Below are 19,854 nucleotides of genomic sequence, written 5' to 3' on the forward strand. Positions count from 1 at the left end.
CACCGTGACATCAATGGCGGCCACGGTTGAGTTCCTGGCTGCTAATTGGTCACCCTTACATTATAGGGAAGTAAGTACCTTTCTATAATTCCATACATAAATTCAAATAATGCATTAGATGAATGTGCAAAGAGTGGGATGTTCACACTGACCCTACCACCCCCAACTGCATGGGACCACTAGCTTGTGTGCATAGTGTGCATGGAAGAAGGATACATTCATCAGGACTGTTTCCAAATTTAGGGGATAGTTTTGAAATGCTGCTTTCCAAATGTTCCCAGTTATGTGGACAGTGCATATCCAACTCTCCCTTGTGCAGATGCTGTGTTCATAGGGAAGCCACAGGACCAACACACAGGTACCCAGTCCCCCTCTATGCACATTGATCAAATGCACCATCAAAATGCTTACACAGGATTCAGATGATTATGTAGTGAGCCATCCCTTGTATGTGTGAATGTATGATTTTTGGACACCTTGAAATGATCAGTTGAGATGGGATGGAACAGGGCCTCCACTCCTCAAACACATTCCGTTGGTCCTGGATATCATGTCAAAATGATTTGTGTCATTATACTTCCCCCGAGAAATGCTTCTTTCCAGCCATGGACTATTGGAGAAGCGGACAAACAGAAGGGCATACAGAACAGAGTAATTAAACCAGCTGCAAGTGTGTGCTTATTCATTGTCTGCTAAGTTTATTAAAGTCATAGTGTCCAACTTTCCTTTGAGCAGGAAGTTTGTAGAACAAGGTATTCACCACACGTATTCACAGCAGAGGCCTGTGGAGACCTAAAGGGACAACAAGCCCATTGGAAGGAAGGCCCTAGTGAAACTTTCTCATCTACGTTGAGTCAGCTGCACAGAAACGCTGCTCTGGTTTGAAGATTGACATTTGTCATAACCGATGGTTACCTGAACACCTGCTGAACTAATGCAATTCCCCTCTGGGATAAATCCAGACTGTCCCCTGCAATTAAGTCCAATTGTACCAGCAGTGAACGTAGACAGAGCAGGCCTCAGGTGTGCCAGTCCACTAACTTTGCAAGGAACTTCGACAAGCATCTAATTGCTAAACAGGAGGGTTCTGCTGTCATGGAGACCAACACTTCTGCCCCTTGGAAGCAGCTGCTGCTTTTGCACACCCTGTAGTTATCAAATCAATACGCCAATGTTGCAGCTGAGCACAGATTCACCTAGCTAAGTTGAAAAAAATAATACTTTCCCCAAAGTTTCTTCTGCTACTGCTGCCACTCTGAGCTGCTTAAAAAATAATAATAATAAAAAATCTTGACCAAGTTTTCAGATGTGAGATTTTATCCCTTGCCTATTGCTTATTTGGTCAATAGGATTTTTCTTTAAGTATAGGAATTGTGAATTTGTAAAATGAGGTTTCTGGCCAATACAGAGTCTGAATTAACATTAGAAAAGGAGTCGCTTGTAGCATGGGGGATATGGGCAATGATTATAACAATAGTTTATGAAGTAATCTCTTCCGATCTCAATACACATTCGGCATCACTAATAGTGCTAACCAATGCAGAGTGGCTTCTATTTCATAGGAGTCCTTATGCATTATTTTGCATTGCTGATGTTTTTAGGCAAGCTGGGCATCTCTGAACACTTCCTTCTCAGCACAATTTTCAATATATCTCCCAGTATGGTTGAATTAGTGGCTATTTGAGGCTGGGACAAAGAACAGACAAGATAGATGGTTCTAAAAATCTGGGGGGAGGGGGGGAAACACAGTTTTGGAAGAAAACGTGATATCTGAAACAAAACAAAACGAAGGGTTAGGTCTCCAAATAATAAAAGTAGCACCCATAGCTGTACGAAAAGAATGCCCTGAGTGGTTTTGCTAGGCTACACAGTATTGCTAGCATTCAAACCTCGGTTTCGGTCAGTAATAGGCAGGGGGAGGAGGAAGGACCTTTTTCATTATCTTTCCTTCCCTGTTCACCTATGATCCCCATCTTCTGGTCAAGAGCCAGCTTGGTGTAGGAAGAGCCCACTAGGTGTAGTGGTTAAGTGCAGCAGCTTCTAATCTGGAGAACCAGGTTCAGTTCCCTGCTCTTCCTTATGCTGTCAGCTGAGTGATTCTAGGCTAATCACTGTCCTATTAAAGCTGTTCTCACAGTGCAGAGCTCTCTCAGCCCCATCTACTGTGAGGAGAGGAAGAGAAGGCAATTGCAAGCTGCTTTAAGGCTCCTTCAGGAAGTGAAACTGGGTTATAAAAGCCAACTCTTCTTCCTGGAAGAATGGCTCATTGGAACCTGGGACAATGGAAAACTCCAGGGGAGTAGCTATCATGCCATTTGTGCAACTCCCACAAGTGAACTCTGGCTATGACTTGATGCCATTTGGGCCCAGTGGCAGACTCCGTACATCCTGCATGCCTTTGGTGGGTCCAGAAGTTGCTACCACACAATTAAACCAAGCAACTTGACATGGAAATTTGCTGGATGACCTTGGGCCAGTCGCTCTCTCTCTCTCTCAGCCTAATCTCTCTCACAGGGTTCTTGTGATGAAAAAAATTGAGAGATGAATGATGTAGGTTGTTTGGGATCCCCACTGGGGAGAAAGGTAGACTATAAATTAATTAACTAAATAACAAATAATGCTGAAGACTGGCAGGGCCAGTTGTTGGGATTTATGGACTTGGCTTGGTCCTGAGTCTTTCCAAAGAAGTAGAACTGCAGAGTCATGGAGCTTGTGCCAGTATGCAGTGCCTTTTTGGATAAGTCACTGATCCAGATTTATAGTGCATTGAGATTTACAATAAAACAAAAAAAATATGACACCCTTAAAGCCCCTTAATATATAAACATTAACATTCAAACATTCCAGATGGCGATATAATCTGAGTTCTAACTCCCACCCCTGTTCAGCATTCGGTCAAATGAGCTCTCTCATAAGGAGTGAGAGCAACTAACCACCTTCAAGGGATTCTCCGTTGGAAACACCGGGACCCCCACCCATCCACTTTATGGGCCTGGCAGAAAGCTGACAACTCCAACAGGGCCCATAGCTCTTCTGGGAGCTCATTCCACCAGGTTGGGGCCAGGGCTGAAAAAGTCATAGCCCTGGTTCAGGCCAGGCGAATGTCTTGGGGGACCCAGGACAGCCAACAGGTTCATGCCTGCAGAGCGGGGAGACCTGCAGGGGGCATTAGTAGATAAGCGGTCCCGCAGATAGGTAGGACCCATGATTGCAAAGTTTCTCCACATTTGAACTAGAGCTCTGTTCAACTATTTAGGATTTTTGTTTGTTATGAGTTGATTTTCATTTCACAGCAGTTAGATCTTCTCATACGCTCCTGACCTCCTACAACCTGTCTCTACATCTTCCATCAGTCAAGTTTTGACTCTCATTGAACTAATAGCTGCTGGATTGTCCATCTCTCATCAACATCCTGTCAGCCCCCATTGTTTTCTCTCAGGGAAAACCGGCACTTAAGCTACATTTCCACCTGTAGTCCTTCGCATTATTGCCCCTTACTTCTTATCAGATGTTCCCTGTCATTGAGCTCTGGCCTCAACATAATAAGGTAACATTTTGGGGAAAAGATACAACCCAGAAGACCAGAGCTGGAAGCTAAGATGGAGAAGATCTCCACAGCCACCATGGATTTTCCCCTGGTGCTCAGATATGTGGGAACAAAGGACAACCAAACGCTGCAGAAGACCAGTAGACTGAATGTGATAAATTTGGCTTCATTAAAACTGTCTGGTAACTTCCTGGCCAGGAAAGCCACCACAAAGCTAACAATGGCCAGGAAGCCCATGTAGCCCAGGACACAGTAAAACATGGCAACAGACCCTACATTGCATTCCAGTACAATTCTTTCAGTCTCTGAGTGCAGGTCAGCATCTGGAAATGGGGGGAAAGTTGCCAGCCACGCAAAACAAAGGGCTGCTTGGAAAAAGGAACAGGAAATCACAATTGCATTGCCGACTCTTTTCCCCACCCACTTCCTCAGGCTACTTCCTGGTTTGATGCTTAGGAAAGCCAGAACCACCATGACAGTTTTTGCCAGCACACAAGAAATGGCAACTGAGAAGACCATGCCAAAAATGACTTGTTGGAGGAGACATGATACCAGTTGTGGCTGACCAACGAAGAGCAGCCCACAAAGGAAGCAAAGCAGGAGGCAGACCAAGAGAGAATAGGTGAGGTTCCTGTTGTTGGCTTTGACAATGGGGGTGTTGTGGTGCTTTATAAAGATTCCCAGGACCAAAAGAGTGATGGAGGAAAGGGAAAGGACAAATGTCACTGAAATGATGCCCAAAGGTTCTCCATAGGACAAGAAAGTGACGTTTTTGGGAATGCATTGATTTTGTCCCATGTTTGAATATTCGTCTTCTCTGCAAGAAATGCACTCATCCATGTCTGTAAAAGAGAAAGAGGCAAAAGGAAGACTTCAGGATATCCTATGATTGTTCCTATTATCTCATTCTTCAAAGGGATCGTTCTGTAAGAATTATGCCCTCCGAATTTCACTCCACAACCAATGCTTCCCCGCAGGAGCTTCTGGGGACATTGCTGGACCAATTCTGTTCCTTCCCTACTGAAAATATATCACTGTTGTTGTGGATAATGCATTTGATTATGGCCTTCAATCTCAGATTTTCTGATGTAGTCTCTAATGAAGGGATGTTAAAACGAAAAGGCACAATAGAAGAACTGGTTCATTTGTACTCCACTTTTTTATTACTTGGAGAAGTGTCAAAGCAGCTTACAACAGCCTGCCCTTCCTCTCTCCACAACAGACACCCTGTGAGGTTGGTGAGGCTGAGAGAACTCTGAGAGAACTGTGACTGGCCCAAGGTCACCCAGCTCTCCAGATTAGAGGTCAACGCTCTTCACCATGACACCAAGCTGGTTCTGTCAAGGTCACACTACACCAAGGTCATGCCGCACCAGAACTGCAGTAAGATGCATGGAGCTTAGATCACTGAAAACTACCAACACTGATGTTGGCCCTATTCCCTTGGGACTTAAATTGGGGAAATTCCATCCACTCTATGACATTTCATGATCATTCATCAGCAGTTCAGATACCATAAGTGAATACTGGGGGGGGGGGGGAGGGGGGAAGGTGGTGGTGGTAGTGGTGTTGACCTATTGTGTATTAACACATTGTAATTATTTGAACCCTCCTTAGAAAAAGGCTGCCAACCTCTTACCTTCCTGATTGGAAATCTTTCCTTCTGGACATGAAATACAGCCATAGCAGCAGAATGGCTCCCCCTCCTTCATTTTCTTCCTGAAACCTGGACGGCAACTTGCACTGCAGACAGAAATGGGCCGTGTCTAACATGAGAGAGAACTGAAAATCAGCCTGTAATGGATCAAATTTTTCATGGTCAGTTGACCAAGACGTTCTCTTCTCACCGGTAGTGTGTAGTATTGTTGAGTCACTCACTACCAAGTGTCTTGTGTTTAATTGTTCTTGCAGGGCTTCTTCAGGTATGTAAATGAATAAGGGTTACATGAGTTACAATCATTTTAATTTTATTTTTATTTATTTCAGATATCTAGGCTGCCCTTCTTCTTCTTCAGCACAGCTTCTCACTTCCATGGCTGGGTGGAGATGGATGGAGGTCTCTTTTAATTACTCCTGTTCACAACTGGGAAAGCATCTGCCATTTATCACTAGCTTTAACATTTTTATTCCCCTTCTGTTTTTGTGAATGACAATTGAACCCAAAGGACTGAGGAACCCAGTTTGTTTCTTTGTTTTCTTCATTTTGCTGCATATTTATTGTGCTACTTCAGACCAACATGGGTCTATCACTAGGAAGTCAGTAGCCCTATCTAAAAATTTGACATGACCTTTTCTTGCCAGCTCTAAATTAACCCCCAGCGGCGATTCCTTCTGTTGTGTGGTTTCAAATCTGTTTTTGCCCTCAACATTTCTCATTTGAAAAAAAGAAATAGAGCACCACAGTACACGTTAGCTTAACACATTTTCTTTAATGGGCGTTTCCCAGATCACACGTTACCTGGTTGAACCTGCTGTTCCACGAAATGCAGTCTTCATGAATGGTAAGTGTGTGGTTGGCAGGGGCTTCTAGATGAACCTCTCCGATTTTCACTTTAAAAACAGATTGATTTGGGAAAGCAAGCCAGTTGATGATGTCATACCCTGTTGCTAGCACCTCTCCGCTAGCATCAAATTCAATCTTGTCCCCAGCGCTGTTATTAAATGAAACACTTTTCAAGAAGCGGTGAAGCTAGGTTGAAAAGCAAAAGAAAAAAAACTGTGCTCACCTATTCACTCTTTTGTATTATTATTTGGGACACTGCATAAATTCAGATTTTCTTCTCCCCCCCCCCCCTCGCTGGTATTCATTGCAAGAGGAAATGCATTTCCTAGCTGTAACTTTTTGTTGTGTGCAAAAGTGGCAGGAAATTGAAAGGAAGGAAATGGTTCTTTCCCAAGGGCATGGGTTTGTCAAGGGAAGATGGCTAGATGCACCATCAGCGAATCCAAATTCTATCAAGAAGGGGATCTCATCATTGGGGGGAATTGCAACTACACATAGCTGAGATGCATGGTCATATGAAATGTGCCAATTACAAATCCAGCACCAAGAAACTGACTAAGTCCCACAACTCATAAGACAATAATTGCATGTCTTATTGACACTCTGTGTTTGGCTTTCATTGTCATCATGAACTGTGAAATGAGTGATGAACAAGGATGAATAGTTGTGTCATTTTTAACGGGATGGGATGGGCAAAGGAGTGAAGAATATGAACTTACATGTGATTTCTGAACAAATAGTATGTTCTTCTATGAATGCTCAAGGGGGTGGCAGGTTGCAGTGGATGAGTGATAGGGCTGTGAGTGTCCTGCATAGTGCAGAGGGTTAGACTAGATGTCCCATGATGTCCCTTCAAACTCTATGATTCTATGATTCCTGTCCCCAGACACAAGGTTTTCATTGTCCCTAAGATGTTTACCTGCCATGATGGTTGACTGAAGAAGTGACATTTCTTTCTCTCCATCCTCCTCTTGTGCCCATTACAGGACAATTGCAGGGCATGTAGTGCATGTGCGACAGCATAGACAGCATTGTAGATACTGTAGCTGGGGCCGGTCATGCTTATTTCAAAAACATCTCCAGGAAGGTTCTCCAGCTTCTCTGCTCCAGTGCATTCTTGGTCAAACTCCTCCCCCAGCGGTGAATCAGAGAACTGACAGAGGAAAGCCTGTTCCCAGAAATCCCTGATGAAGCCATCTCCTGCAGTCCAAAGAGGCTTCCTGCTCTGAAGGAATTGCTGGAATCCTGGCGGTTGATTGGTATGAACTCTGAAGGATATAGTACCATGAAGGTTCTGTTTTTCCCAGTTTCTTTGGTAATAATAGGACACAAAATCCATCTGAATGGTTGTGATATATACTTTCCCTTTAAGTACTGCGGCTGTGAATTCTGCCTCTAAGACTTTGAGACACCATCTCACATATGAGATAGACTCACTGTCTCCATAAATGACAACTGCGTTGGCTTTACTCCCCATGACAACATCAAATTTTTCAAATCCAGCTTCCATAATAGTAAAGTAATAATCTAAGCTTGTGACTTGCAGAATTTTTTCTATGAAGGCCAAACAGATGCCGTTCTGAAGAAACAGAGGGACCAGGGCTTGCTGAAATCTTTCTCCACGTTCATCTTCCACCACAAGGAGCCCAATCCATGTCCACCTGAAGTGCAGAATTAAGTGAAGGACCCCCTTGTATTGTGTGGCTTCATTGGGTACCATCCGGTAGACAGAAAGGCCTGATAATTTGTCATTCATAATTGAAGAAGAGCCATAGGTGAGCTAGAGGAATTGAACATTGGGAGGGAAATGCAGAGGATGAGATTGTGAAGTTTTCAAAATGATTCTCCATTTGTGAAAGCATTCATAATCTGCAAAGAAGTGTACACTTTCCACTTGGGTTGCTATTAAATAATATCAGAGACAGAACTATGTCTGTGGTTGCTTATGGATCTGAAAGGCATGAAAAGGGACTAGGCAGAAAAATCTGATGAAGTGAGCTTCTTTACGTTGAAAGATTGTACTCTGATAAAGTGGGTCCTGTCATAAAAGTAGTTAGCCTGTAGTGGCAAGATAGAACAGCAGGGCAGTTATGACTCCATACAATCATAGCTACCTCTCTAGATGAATTAAAATGATTTTATTGGAATGGAAAGACCCTACTTCTGAATTTAAGATATATGCCTGTAGGACCAATGGTTCTTCCTTTAAAGACTTCCGAGTCTGTTCTTCTCTTAAATTTGCTTTCAAAATAAATCATTGTATATGGAGGATCATTCAGTCCTACCAGCATATGCAATGTGATGTGGAAGTTCATCTACTGCATGCCCTACCTGTGGGATTTTGTAGATAGCCAACACATGTGCTATGTAGAGGGACGTTTCGGCTTCAAGCCCACCGGTAAATGCAATCAGGTTCTTCTGGAAGTCACATTTGTAGTTGGGGTGAAATCTGTTCTTTGTCGAGAGAAGTTCTACTGTGGCACGATAGGTCTCTCTTGCGCTGAAGTAGCTGTTCCAGATGTGGAAGCCCAAAGTGACATTGGGTAAGAGCTGGAGGTTTTCATTGATTTCCTTCACAGCGAATGCCGTGGCCAAGACATGCTGATAATGATTTGTCAGTACACTACAACAAGAATCAACGAGGAACTAAGTAAAATTGTTTGGATATTATTGTCCCCCAGATTTAATTCATCATATTTGGCTATAAATGTTGACTATGATATCAAGTCAATGGGTAGGGACCGAGTTATAACAAGATTCCCTACTCCCTCCCATTCCATTTGAAATTCAATCCATCACTCATTCCAGAGATTCGTTACGTGGATTTTAGGGGATTTTCTCATTTTTCACTATCCCACTAGAGAGTCAATACTATCAAACTCTGCAACATAATTACAGGGGTGGGGGAAATATTAAAGTTGGAGTTACATCTGCTCTTTTGTAGAAAGAAGTTCTATCATAGTACAATATGCCACAACCAAGCTATTGGACTGATTGGTTGTTTTGGCCAAGAATTATCCTATGGCTGTATTTGGATGTGTGACACAGTTTACTAATTTAACAGAATTGATTTTTGCTTTATATCCCCACTGTCATGATGGAAGTTCATAGTTGGAGGAAAAGTGCTTGTACTCAAAAGCTCACACCTTAAATAAACTTTTGTTGGCCTTAAAGGTGCTACTTCAGACCAACACGGCTACCCATTTGAATCTTGGTAATAACTAGTTGGCAAGAATAACACCATGACAGGTATCAAAAGAGCCACTAAGCCAAATTGACATGACGTTATTGTGCATGATGCTCAATTATTCATACGTTAGAAGAAATGTCATCTACAGAACTGGTTTGGTTCAAATGGGATTCAGAACCTATCAGCTCCATTCCATTTGAAACCTGAACACTCTTTCAACCAGAAATTGTTTCTGCACATTTCAGCTGATTCTGAAACATTTTAATATCCCTCAAGAGGATCAAGTGCCTTAAGACTTTGAAATGTAATGAAGGCTCTTTGTCTCACAGAAACCGCACAACTATTTAAAATAAACATGACCTCAAAACCAGTGCTCTTGAACTCCAAACTGGAATTATCAAGGATTTCTGGCCTATCCAAGAGTTTGGGGATTTGTATCTAGGTTCAAGGACTATATCTAATTTACTCAAATTCCACTATCATCCTCACCTGCACAGTAATAACTTTTCTATTACAAAAGAATCTGAATGCTATTTAGTTAGTGTCTTCCACATAGGATCACAGTGGACAATTGTCAGTGCCCCTCTCTTCCCCGAAAGAAGCCTGGAATGGCAATAGAGTGGCTGGCAAATTAAGAGAGGAATCCATAGTAATCCCTACATTCTTAGAATTCAATGCTATTCTGATGACATTGACAGATCACATATATAAGGGGAAACAAACCCTCCTTACAAAGGCATATTATAAGCCATGTAGTTGAGAAGCTGGCTAAAATCCGTCATTTCCGAAATGGCATAGATAAGAGAAGCAATTCCCCCAATGATGAGATCCCCTTCTTGATAGTATTTGTGAATTCTTGAGAGGGGTTCGCTGATGGTGCATCTAGCATCTTGGACTCGGCACATCGATTGATCCATCAGCACTAGGACCAACACCATGAGAGGTACCATCCTGCAACTGATTCATCCCAATAAGCCTTTCTGTCGTCTCCTGTATATACTGAAATAATTGTTATTCAGAACAATCCGACTCGCATCGTCTCCTGAATACGATTTCACTTATCAATGGTCAGATCGAGAGAATCCCATCCGACAACTTAAAATGTGAAAGGTTGTATTTCTAGTATAATCTGTATGTTTTTTTTTCTCCCAGTGACCGTTTCAATACCATGGGGATTCCGAGACGAAGGTCGATAATTAAAGAGTTCTCTGTAGAACTGCTGGGAAAAATAAACATGTTTCTTTTCAGTGGACTGCCAGGCACATGTGGTGCCCTCCAGAACCCAAATGGAAAGAAATTCCAGGGATAATAGAGTAGGAAGGGACCTCATGGGTCATCTAGTCCAACCCCCTGCACTTACTTCTTATGGTCCGTGTGTACCCCAAACCAGATTTCTTTATTTGTCATTATTTTTCTTGTCTGTACTTGTTCGAATGGATTTCCTGGTGTGTTATTTTGCGAGTGTATTATACGTTCAGATTGTTCCATGTATTACCCTTGCAATGTTGTATGTGAACTGCCCTGGGCCATATGGGAGGGAAGTATTGAAATCTAATAATAAACAAACATGGTATCAGACCCCACACTGCATTCCTGTACAACTGCTTCAGTCTCTGAGTGCATGTGAGCATCTGGAAATTGGTGAGAAGTTGCCAGCCACACAAAACAAAGAACTGCTTGGCAAAAGGAGCAGGCATTCAGTATTTGGTTTTGAACCAAAGCAGCTTTTATTGAAAAACAAAATTTAAAATAAACACTCTTTCAATTAAAAGAAAACATGCAAGAAAGGAAAAGACAGAGCTGAAAATAGAGGATAGATTTTTTTTTGGGGGGGGAGAAAAATTTATAGCTACCTATCTGGTGAGAGGGAATCTATGAGAAGAGAAACTGCAACCTGTGCATTTGGGCGCATCAGCTAATGACCAGAAGATGACCACACAGATGTTTTTGCATCTGACTTAAATCGCAGGATTTTGTTTGAATATTGAGGCAAGGACTTTGCGGTTCCTAAACCCAAATAGAAGTGTTTTTCATGTGGGGTGTAAAAATAAAAAATATCTCTAGTGGACAGTAATCTAAACTTGCGGGAAACCATCTGGTCTCTTAAACTAGAGATATTGTACTTTTTACTCCATCCTATTGTTTAAGATGCAATTTTATAGGGACAGATCGTGATTGCCCAATAAACAAAAAAAAAGCAATTTAAATAAGGGAAGGGGCAGAAAAGGATGGGAGGTCGGTTAATCAAAGGAAACTGGGATGCTTAGAATTGAGGGAAGGAATGGGGGTCAGCAAGTACTTATGTATGACATTGTTTTGTGGATTGATGATTCCTCTAAACGTGGTTCAAGTAGGTTTTAATCACAATTCACAAGCAAGCTAGAGGATTGCGCATTACTGAGGATGGTTTGTAGATTGTGATTTAAAGTTCTGCTGATTCCTGGATGCCTGGAACAATGACTAAACTATATTTCACCCCATATCTTGAATGTACATATATTGTATCCTTGAGCAAAGCAAATCAGGACTTTGCTTTGGACAGAAAAAAAAAAATCTGCTCCCGATTTCTGTGCCCCTGAAAGGAAGAGTTCACTATTCCATTAACTGGTTGGTCCATTCTGTGAACATGTCGAGTTTTACTCTAAGCTTGTGAACTGTTTGCATCTTCCTTGAATATTCTACAAGAAATTGAAGTAAAAACAAAAACATAAAACCCCTGTGCATTCTTCATGTAAGTTTACTGTTGGTTTTCTCAGTATTGTTTGGCTTTTCATGGTTGTGGAAAGTGCCATGGAGTCACAGCCAATGTATGGGATTTCAAGGAAACAGACTAAGAAAAGTGTTCTGCTACGGTTTGCTGGGTTTTCACGGTGGTCTCCCATCCCAGTGCTAACCAGAGATGACCTTGCTTAGAATCCAAAATCTGATGAGATCAGGCCAGTCTGGAAGATCCAGCTCAGTACATGAGTTCATCACAAATACCAAATACCTCTGTGGGGCTCTGTAGAGTAATCACTTCAAATTTGGTATCTGTATTGACTCCATGGCTCAAACATCAGTTAAAAGGAACTACCAACTTTTTCAAATGTTAGACAAGCCTTGATAAACTATGTAATCAGACCGAGTACTCTGCAAATCTATGTTTTCAGGTCTGCTGCAATATTCTACTATAAGACACCACTAGACATTTCAAATACCTGATCAAATGACCTGACCTTGGATCCTGGTTTAGTGGCCATGAAAACCAAAACCATGGTGCTCTGTAAATCTATGTTTTCAGGTCTGCTGTAAGGAAGACTTCACTATTCTTCTATAAGACACTGTCAAGCACTGACGACATTCACAAACTTCTATAAGAAGAAAGCTTTAATTGGAAGCAGAGCAGATCACTATAACATTCGAAGTCAAGACTGTTTGATACTAGGACAGTAAGCACTTATCAATACATTTCTCCTGCCCACAACCGGAGCGTTCCCAAAGGAGGGGGGAGCCCCTCACCCAGGTGCCATCCCAGGCTCCCTGCCAAGGTGTTAAAGATAGCACGGCCTTGGTCAGGCCGGCACCTCAGGGTAGCTGATAAGATGTTTACAGGAACCAGGCAACATTGTTTCACAGCGGGGAAACTATGCAGTGTGAAAATGCAAGGATCAAAGGAGGGGGGAATCAAAGGAAAACTACAGGCATGGGTTCTGGTTACATGGGAACGTTTCAGCAAAGACCCAGCATACAAGATGGAGTCAGACAGGTTCACTGAAAAGCAAGCATGTCAGAGAGCAGGGACTGATCCTGACAGACACCACTAGACATTTCAAATCTCTCTTCCCTTTCTATTCTTCATTAACTGTTTTTTGTCATTCAGCTCGGGCCGCAGCAAAATGACATAACATTTTGGGAGGAAAATGCAGCCTAGTAAGCCTGTGCTGGAAGCCAGGATGGAGAAGATCTCCACGGCCACCATGTCTTTCCCTTTGGTGCTCAGGTAGGTTGGAACAAAAGACACCCACACACTGCAAAAGACCAACATGCTGAACGTGATGAACTTGGCTTCATTAAAGGTGTCGGGCAGATTCCTGGCCAAGAAAGCCACAGTGAAACAGACAAGAGCCAGAAACCCCATGTACCCCAAAATGTAAAAGAACATATTGGACGAGCCTTCATTACATTTCAAGATGATTTCTACAGCCAGAGAATGAAAGTCAACATCTGGGAAAGGAGGGTCAGTATATAACCAGATCATACAAATACTCGCTTGAACCAATGTCGAGGACAATATTATAGCATTGGAAAGTCTTTTCCCCACCCAGGACCTGATCTTGGATCCTGGCTTAGTAGCCATGAAAACCAAAACCACGGTGATGGTTTTAGCCAACACAGAAGAAACAGCCACCGCAAAGATGATGCCAAAAGCAGTTTGTCGCAGCTTGCAGGTCACTTGGTCAGGCTGGCCGATGAAGAGCAAAGAAGACAGAAAGCACAGCAGGAGGGAGACGAGGAGAGAATAGGTGAGGTCCCGATTGTTGGCTTTGACAATGGGGGTGTTCTGGTGCTTGATGAAGATTCCTAGCACCACAGACGTGGATAAGGAAAGGGAGAGGGACAGAACGGCCAAAACAATCCCTAAAGTTTCCCTGTAGGAGAGGAAGTTGAGACCCTTGGGAAGGCATCCATTTTGGTCATCATTTGGATATTGACCTTCTGAGCACTGGAAGCAGTCATCTGCATCTTAACAAACAAATATGGCACTTCAGTCCTCCATAGCTAGGTGATATTAAAGAGAGACAGTCTTGTTCTTGGAATATTAGTCATGCCAGATATTTTATTTTATAGATATATACGTATTGTTTCATTCATTCATTCATTTTGTTATAATTATGAAGAAAGATTTTTCTCCTTTTCTTTATTGGCTATTGACACTCAGAACCCTCAAGCTGGCAGAAGTGTGAAATGGGTAACACTGTGCGGGACTGTTGAAAGCAGAAAAGGAGCAACCATGTTCCATCAAGTGACTTTCTCCCCCACTTCCTCCAGATCATCCTTTCTCAGCATTTTTACCATTTGAACACAGTGCTGGTTTTGTATCACCTAACAAGCTGCCATGGGAGATACGGATTTGAACCAGGATCTTCCTGATCCTGCTTTGCAACTTCTATGTTTTAAACTGTGCAACTTGGCTCAAGATTAGACTACAAACCTCTTACCTTTCTGATTTGAGATCTTCCCTCCTGGACACTGTTTGCAGTCATAGCAGCAGAACGGTTCTCCCTCCTTCCTTTCCTTTCTGGAACCTGGATTGCAACTTTCAGAGCAGATGGAAAGGGGCTTTGTCTAAGGGATACATGAGGCAGACTAATTTACTGTCAGTATTGCGTCTAAAATAACGTCATGTTTGTTTCTCCCTATTATTCAAGGTCCAGGACATTTAATTCTCATTTGTCATTTGTGTGTTGCCTTCATTCCAAATTACTTATGTTAATCTACTTCTGCTGGGCTGTTACACATTATGGAAATGATGAAGGTCCCAGCTTGGGTGGGCAAGGTTCCCCCACTCCTTGAAATTTATTGGCCCTATTGAAAGAGTTGGCATTTTTGACAGTTCTTTAAAAAGTGCACATGGAAAGTATTATTCTAGAGACACTCAATGACCCTTCTCTTCCATTCACAACTTGTGCCCTTAATATGACAGGTAGCTTTATTAAAAATAATAATACTTATAAGGGGGCGGACACATGGCACTACCTGAAGGAGTCTCAAAATGCAGGAGTGACCAGCAAGTGAGATGTGGCTCCCAGGTAGAAAATCTTGCTTAACCTTGTTTTATACACACATTTTTTGAGAGGATGGGTTGTCCTATCAAATGCTTCGCCTGTATAAACCAGATTACCCTCCCTTTAGTCTTCCTCATGGAAGAAGAAGCAGCGTTGTGTTGTATACCCTGCTTTCCACTACCCAAGAGATTGTGAAAGTGGTTTACTGTTTCCTTCCATTCCTCTCCCCACAACCGAGACCCTTTGGGGAAGGAAGGACTGAGAGAGCCCAGACAGGACTATTCTGTGAGAACAACACAAACAGGACTGTGACTAGCCCAAGGTCACCCAGCTGACTGCAGGTGGAAGAGGGGGGAATCGATCCCGGCTTGCCAGATTAGCACCCACCCTTCTTAATCACTACAACCACTTAACATCATTCTTTTAAAAAACACAGTGGGGGATCAAAGTTCATATTTGTATAGCAGAATTGTTTAGTGGAAGTTTCCCCAGATTCTGAAGGCCAACCTTACATTGTTAAACAAATTGTTCCACGTGATGCTCTCTTCATGGATGGTCAGCATTTGGTCTGCTGGAGCTTCTGGATGAACCTCTCCAATCTTGACTTTGAAAAAAGATCGATTTCGGAAAATATGCCAGTTGACAATATCATACCGTGGGTTGGCTTCCCCACTGGGATAAAATGAAATTGTCTCCCCAGCACTGTTATTGAATGAGACCCTTTTCAGAAAGTGGTGCAGCTAGATTGAAAAGGGAGACACAAATGAATACACAAATGAAGCTCATTTTTGGAAAACATTGTGTGCAGCTGATTCCCTCTCAACCTCCTCTTGGATGGTCCCCTCCTAACCTCCTCTTCTCCAGGGTGAATATCCCCAAGGCCCTCAGAGGAAGTGGTGAAAAAGGCTGAAACTTGGAGAATTGTGACATGCTAAGCTGGATGGGAGAGGAAACAAGGGATGGAGATGAATTCAGGTATCCTTTCTGGAGAGGTGCCATACAGGATGGATTGCATGCATCTCTGTGGCCAGAGTCATGGTTTTCATTCACAGTTACCTGCCATGAGGGTTGATGGAAAAGGTTAGGTTTCTTTCTCTTCAGCATTCTTCTGTGTCCACAAAGAGATGAAGACAGGTCACGTAAAGCATGTGCTATGGCATAGACAGCATTATAGATACTATAGCTAGTACCAGTCATACTCATTTCAAAAACATCTCCCGGAAGGCTCTCCATCTTCTCCTTCCCAGTGCAAACTTTATCAAAACCCATCTGCACCCGTGCATCAGAGAACTGGCAGAGGAAAGCCTGTTCCCAGAACTCCCTGATGAAGCCATCTCCTTTCTTCTCAAAAGGTTTTTTGCGCTGAAGAAACTGTTGGAATCCCGGTGGTTCCTGGGTGTGAACCGTCAAGCCAATTGTGCCGTGAAACATGGTGTTGTCCCAATTTCTTTGATAGAAAAAGGATGTAAAATCCATCTGAATGGTCAGAATGTAAACTTTCCCTTTTGGCTTTACTGTTGTGAATTCTAACTCGAAAAAGCGTAGGGCCCACCTAAAATATGAGATGGAACCCGTGTCTCCAAAGAGGACAGCCACATCAGCCCTGCTGTCCATTATCGTATCATAGGATTGCCATCCATTTTTCATCATATCAAAAGTTATCATTAAGGCCTGGCGGATTTTTTCTGTGAAGGCCAAGCAGATGCCATTCTGAGCAAACAAAGGAAGCATGACGCGCTGAAATCTTTCTCCACGTTCATCATCAGCGACAATGAGCCCAATCCAAACCCACCTGAAATGCAGAATTAACTGCAGGATCCCCTTGTACTGTTGGGCTTCATTTGCGACCATCTGGTACATGAAAAGTCCCAAGAATATTTCCTGCATTTGTGATGTAGACGCATAGGCGAGCTGGAGGAAGTCAACATTGGGAAGGAAACGTAAGGAGTGAGAGTGAAAAGTTTACAAAACATGCCCATTTTTATGAGGGAATCTTCAAGTCGGTGCATGCTTTCCAGGTGATAATTAATTTTGGGTTCCCTTTTTTGGTCTCTTGTGGAGATGAAAATAGTTTCATTTCCTGTGAGAGTGACATGCATGGAGAAGAACTAGATGGATACATCTGATGATGTGAGATCAATGATTTATGAAAGCATACTGTAAGCTGTGAAACAGGACAGTACGTTGCAGAGGTAAAAAAGGGGGGGATGCAGTCTTGGTCGGTATCAACAGAGGCATCACCTCCAAATCACAAGTTGTCATAGCCCCACTGCATATTGCATTGGTCGGACCATACCTGAAGTCCTGTGTGCAGTTCTGGAGGCCTCACTTCAAAAAGGACATGGACAACATTGAGAGGGTGTGGAGGAGAGCAATGAGAATAATCCAGGGCCTGAAGACCAAGCTCTATGAAGAAAGGCTGAAGGACCTGGGAATGTTCAGCCTGGAGAAGAGGAGGTTGAGCGGGGACAATGATTGCTCTAAAAATGTGAAAGCTTGACATTTGCAGGAAGGCAGGGAACAGTCCCTGTTGACAGCAAAGGATCGTACCCGCAGTTATGGGTTTTATTCATGTGTTGAACAGTACCAGCTAGATATCAGGAAAAAAATGTCTATTGGAGTAGTTCAAGCAGTGGTATCAACTGCCTATGGAAAGGGTGAGCTACACCCCTCAATGGCCATCCTCAAGCAGTTGCTGGACTGATAGTTATCATGGATGCTTCAGGCTAAGTAGGGGGTTGGAGTAGATGGCCTGTATGTTCCCTTCCAAGAAATACCAGCATCATGACACTGGGGACAGGCAAGGGCAAACCACCTCTGAATGACTCTTGCCGGTCTGCCGGACAATCATAGGATCTCCTGGCAACGTTATGCATGAGGCATATGGTAAAACCAATCAATCAATCATAAAACCACCCTTGATCAGACAGAAGAACAGAAGAACAGATTTAGCTGGCTCGGATCAACTATAGGATTTCCCAGTTTAGTTCCCATTTAGTTTCGTTCATTTAAAGCTCCAGCTCTTTGCAGGCATATTCACCTGTTTGCCAAGGATGTATTCCTCCAGGGCATTCTCTAATGTCCATCTGGAGGGCTAGTCCTGGCCAATATTGGATCTGGAAACCCTTTCCATATGCTTCATATGGATTTAAAATCCAGTCACTAAATTCTCACCTTGTTATGAAACAACTATGCCAAATGTCTTGTGGCAAGACAGCATACAAATCCAAAAACCACCATAAAATATGAAGTATGGACAGAGACTTTGAAAATGTTTTTGAATTTTAGGATCACAATATTCTCTTATGGATAGATGTTTACATTGTGAAGGGACGGGGCATTGGGAAGACACTTCTTTCTTTGCTTGGCTCTTCCCTGAATAGAGGAGAGATGCTGTTTTGGTTAGAGCCCCTTCGTGTCCTGCATCCTTACCTAGCCTACCTGTGGGATGTTGTAGAGGGATAACACCGTTGCTATGTAGAGAGAAGTCTTCGCTTCAGCTCCTCCAATGACTGCAATCAGATTGCTCCGGAAGTCACACTTGTAGTTGGGAATAAACCGGTTCTTGGTAGAGAGAAGCTGCATGGTGGCACGATAGCTCTCCCGCTCGTTCATGTAAATGTCACGGATGTGGAAGCCCAAGGTGACATTGGGTAAGAACTGGAGGTTTTTGTTGATTTCCTCTACGGCAAACGCCAGAGCCAAGGCGTATTGGTAATGGCTAGTCCGTACACTGGGACAAGAAACACAAAGTAACTAAGCAACATTGCATGTAATATCATTGTATCTGGCTAGAAATATCGATTATGGTATCATTATATTGGATTTCATTGAACCATATTGAGGTCCGAGCCCATTAAAATATTCATCCCTCTCTAATTTCAGATACCAACAATAGAATATTCTTTAATGGCATTAATTCCAGATACCATTTCTATGTATTTGAGGTGATTCTCTAATCTTTTAGTATCCCAACAGAGTTATTGCTGTCGTCCAGTCAGACTCTACTGAACACTGAAGCTTGGGGATTTATTTCAAAATGTGTGGTTTCACAACCACCACCCTTGAAGTGCAAACTGGAAACACCAAGGATTTCTATTCAATCCCATGAACAAAGGTGTGGATGGGGGAACAACCTACATTCAGCACACCACCCAGCCTACTGAGATTCCATGAACATCCCTTTGGCTAAGAAATGAGTTTGCGATCCATAGTCAAAAGCCAACCACTTAAGTGCTTTCTATACTGAGTCTTAGAACCTCTCCCTTCCCCAGAGAACCATGGGATGGATATGGGGGTTGCAGGTGAAGACAAAAGTTTTAAAATGTTAATCTTTACAATCCTGGAATTCAGTGTAATCAGAATAGCTTGTCAGTTCTTGACATGATATGCACAGATATTTGGTATGGGAGGGGAAAATGTCCTTACAAGGGCGTGTCATACACCATGTCATTCGGTGGTTCATTGAAATCCATCTGATCTGCCGTTGTAGAGACGAAAGAACTAATTTCCCCAATGATGAGTTCTCCTTCTTGAGAATATGTGTGAAGACGTGTGAGAGATTCCCTGATGGTGCACTTGGCATCATGAACCTTGCCTGTGGACCAGTATAATGCTATCAGCACCATAACAAACACAATCAAGACCATTTTGCAATCAGTTCATTGCTGTAATGAGTCCTGTCCACTCACGTGCCTCTTGGAGAATTCCAGTTTGAAAACGTCTAACTTGAATGACCGCCTGAATACAGTTCCACATACGACAGGTAGTATAACCCACCCTGTCCTTAGCCTTACCACCAACTGTGCTTAACTACAGCTGCCTTTCTAGCATCATCCGGAGATGCTAT

The 19,854-nt window shown here is 42.8% G+C and overlaps 2 protein-coding genes across 2 annotated transcripts; both read right to left on the minus strand.

Moving 5' to 3' along the window:
* Positions 1-3,484: 3,484 nt before the first annotated feature.
* LOC143826581 (vomeronasal type-2 receptor 26-like) lies at positions 3,485-10,190 on the minus strand. The gene is made up of 6 exons (XM_077315416.1): positions 9,973-10,190; positions 8,382-8,673; positions 6,970-7,830; positions 6,006-6,236; positions 5,187-5,313; positions 3,485-4,389 (listed from the first exon to the last, which is right to left on the minus strand). The coding sequence occupies exons 1-6, from the start codon at positions 10,188-10,190 to the stop codon at positions 3,485-3,487; spliced, it is 2,634 nt and encodes an 877-aa protein (XP_077171531.1).
* Positions 10,191-13,048: 2,858 nt separating this feature from the next.
* LOC143826582 (vomeronasal type-2 receptor 26-like) lies at positions 13,049-19,654 on the minus strand. Its single transcript, XM_077315417.1, has 6 exons — positions 19,434-19,654; positions 18,447-18,738; positions 16,062-16,916; positions 15,518-15,745; positions 14,439-14,565; positions 13,049-13,962 (listed from the first exon to the last, which is right to left on the minus strand). The coding sequence occupies exons 1-6, from the start codon at positions 19,652-19,654 to the stop codon at positions 13,049-13,051; spliced, it is 2,637 nt and encodes an 878-aa protein (XP_077171532.1).
* Positions 19,655-19,854: the final 200 nt, after the last annotated feature.

This window comes from Paroedura picta, chromosome 16, assembly GCF_049243985.1.
Source record: "Paroedura picta isolate Pp20150507F chromosome 16, Ppicta_v3.0, whole genome shotgun sequence".
Classification (NCBI taxonomy): Eukaryota; Metazoa; Chordata; class Lepidosauria; order Squamata; family Gekkonidae; genus Paroedura; species Paroedura picta.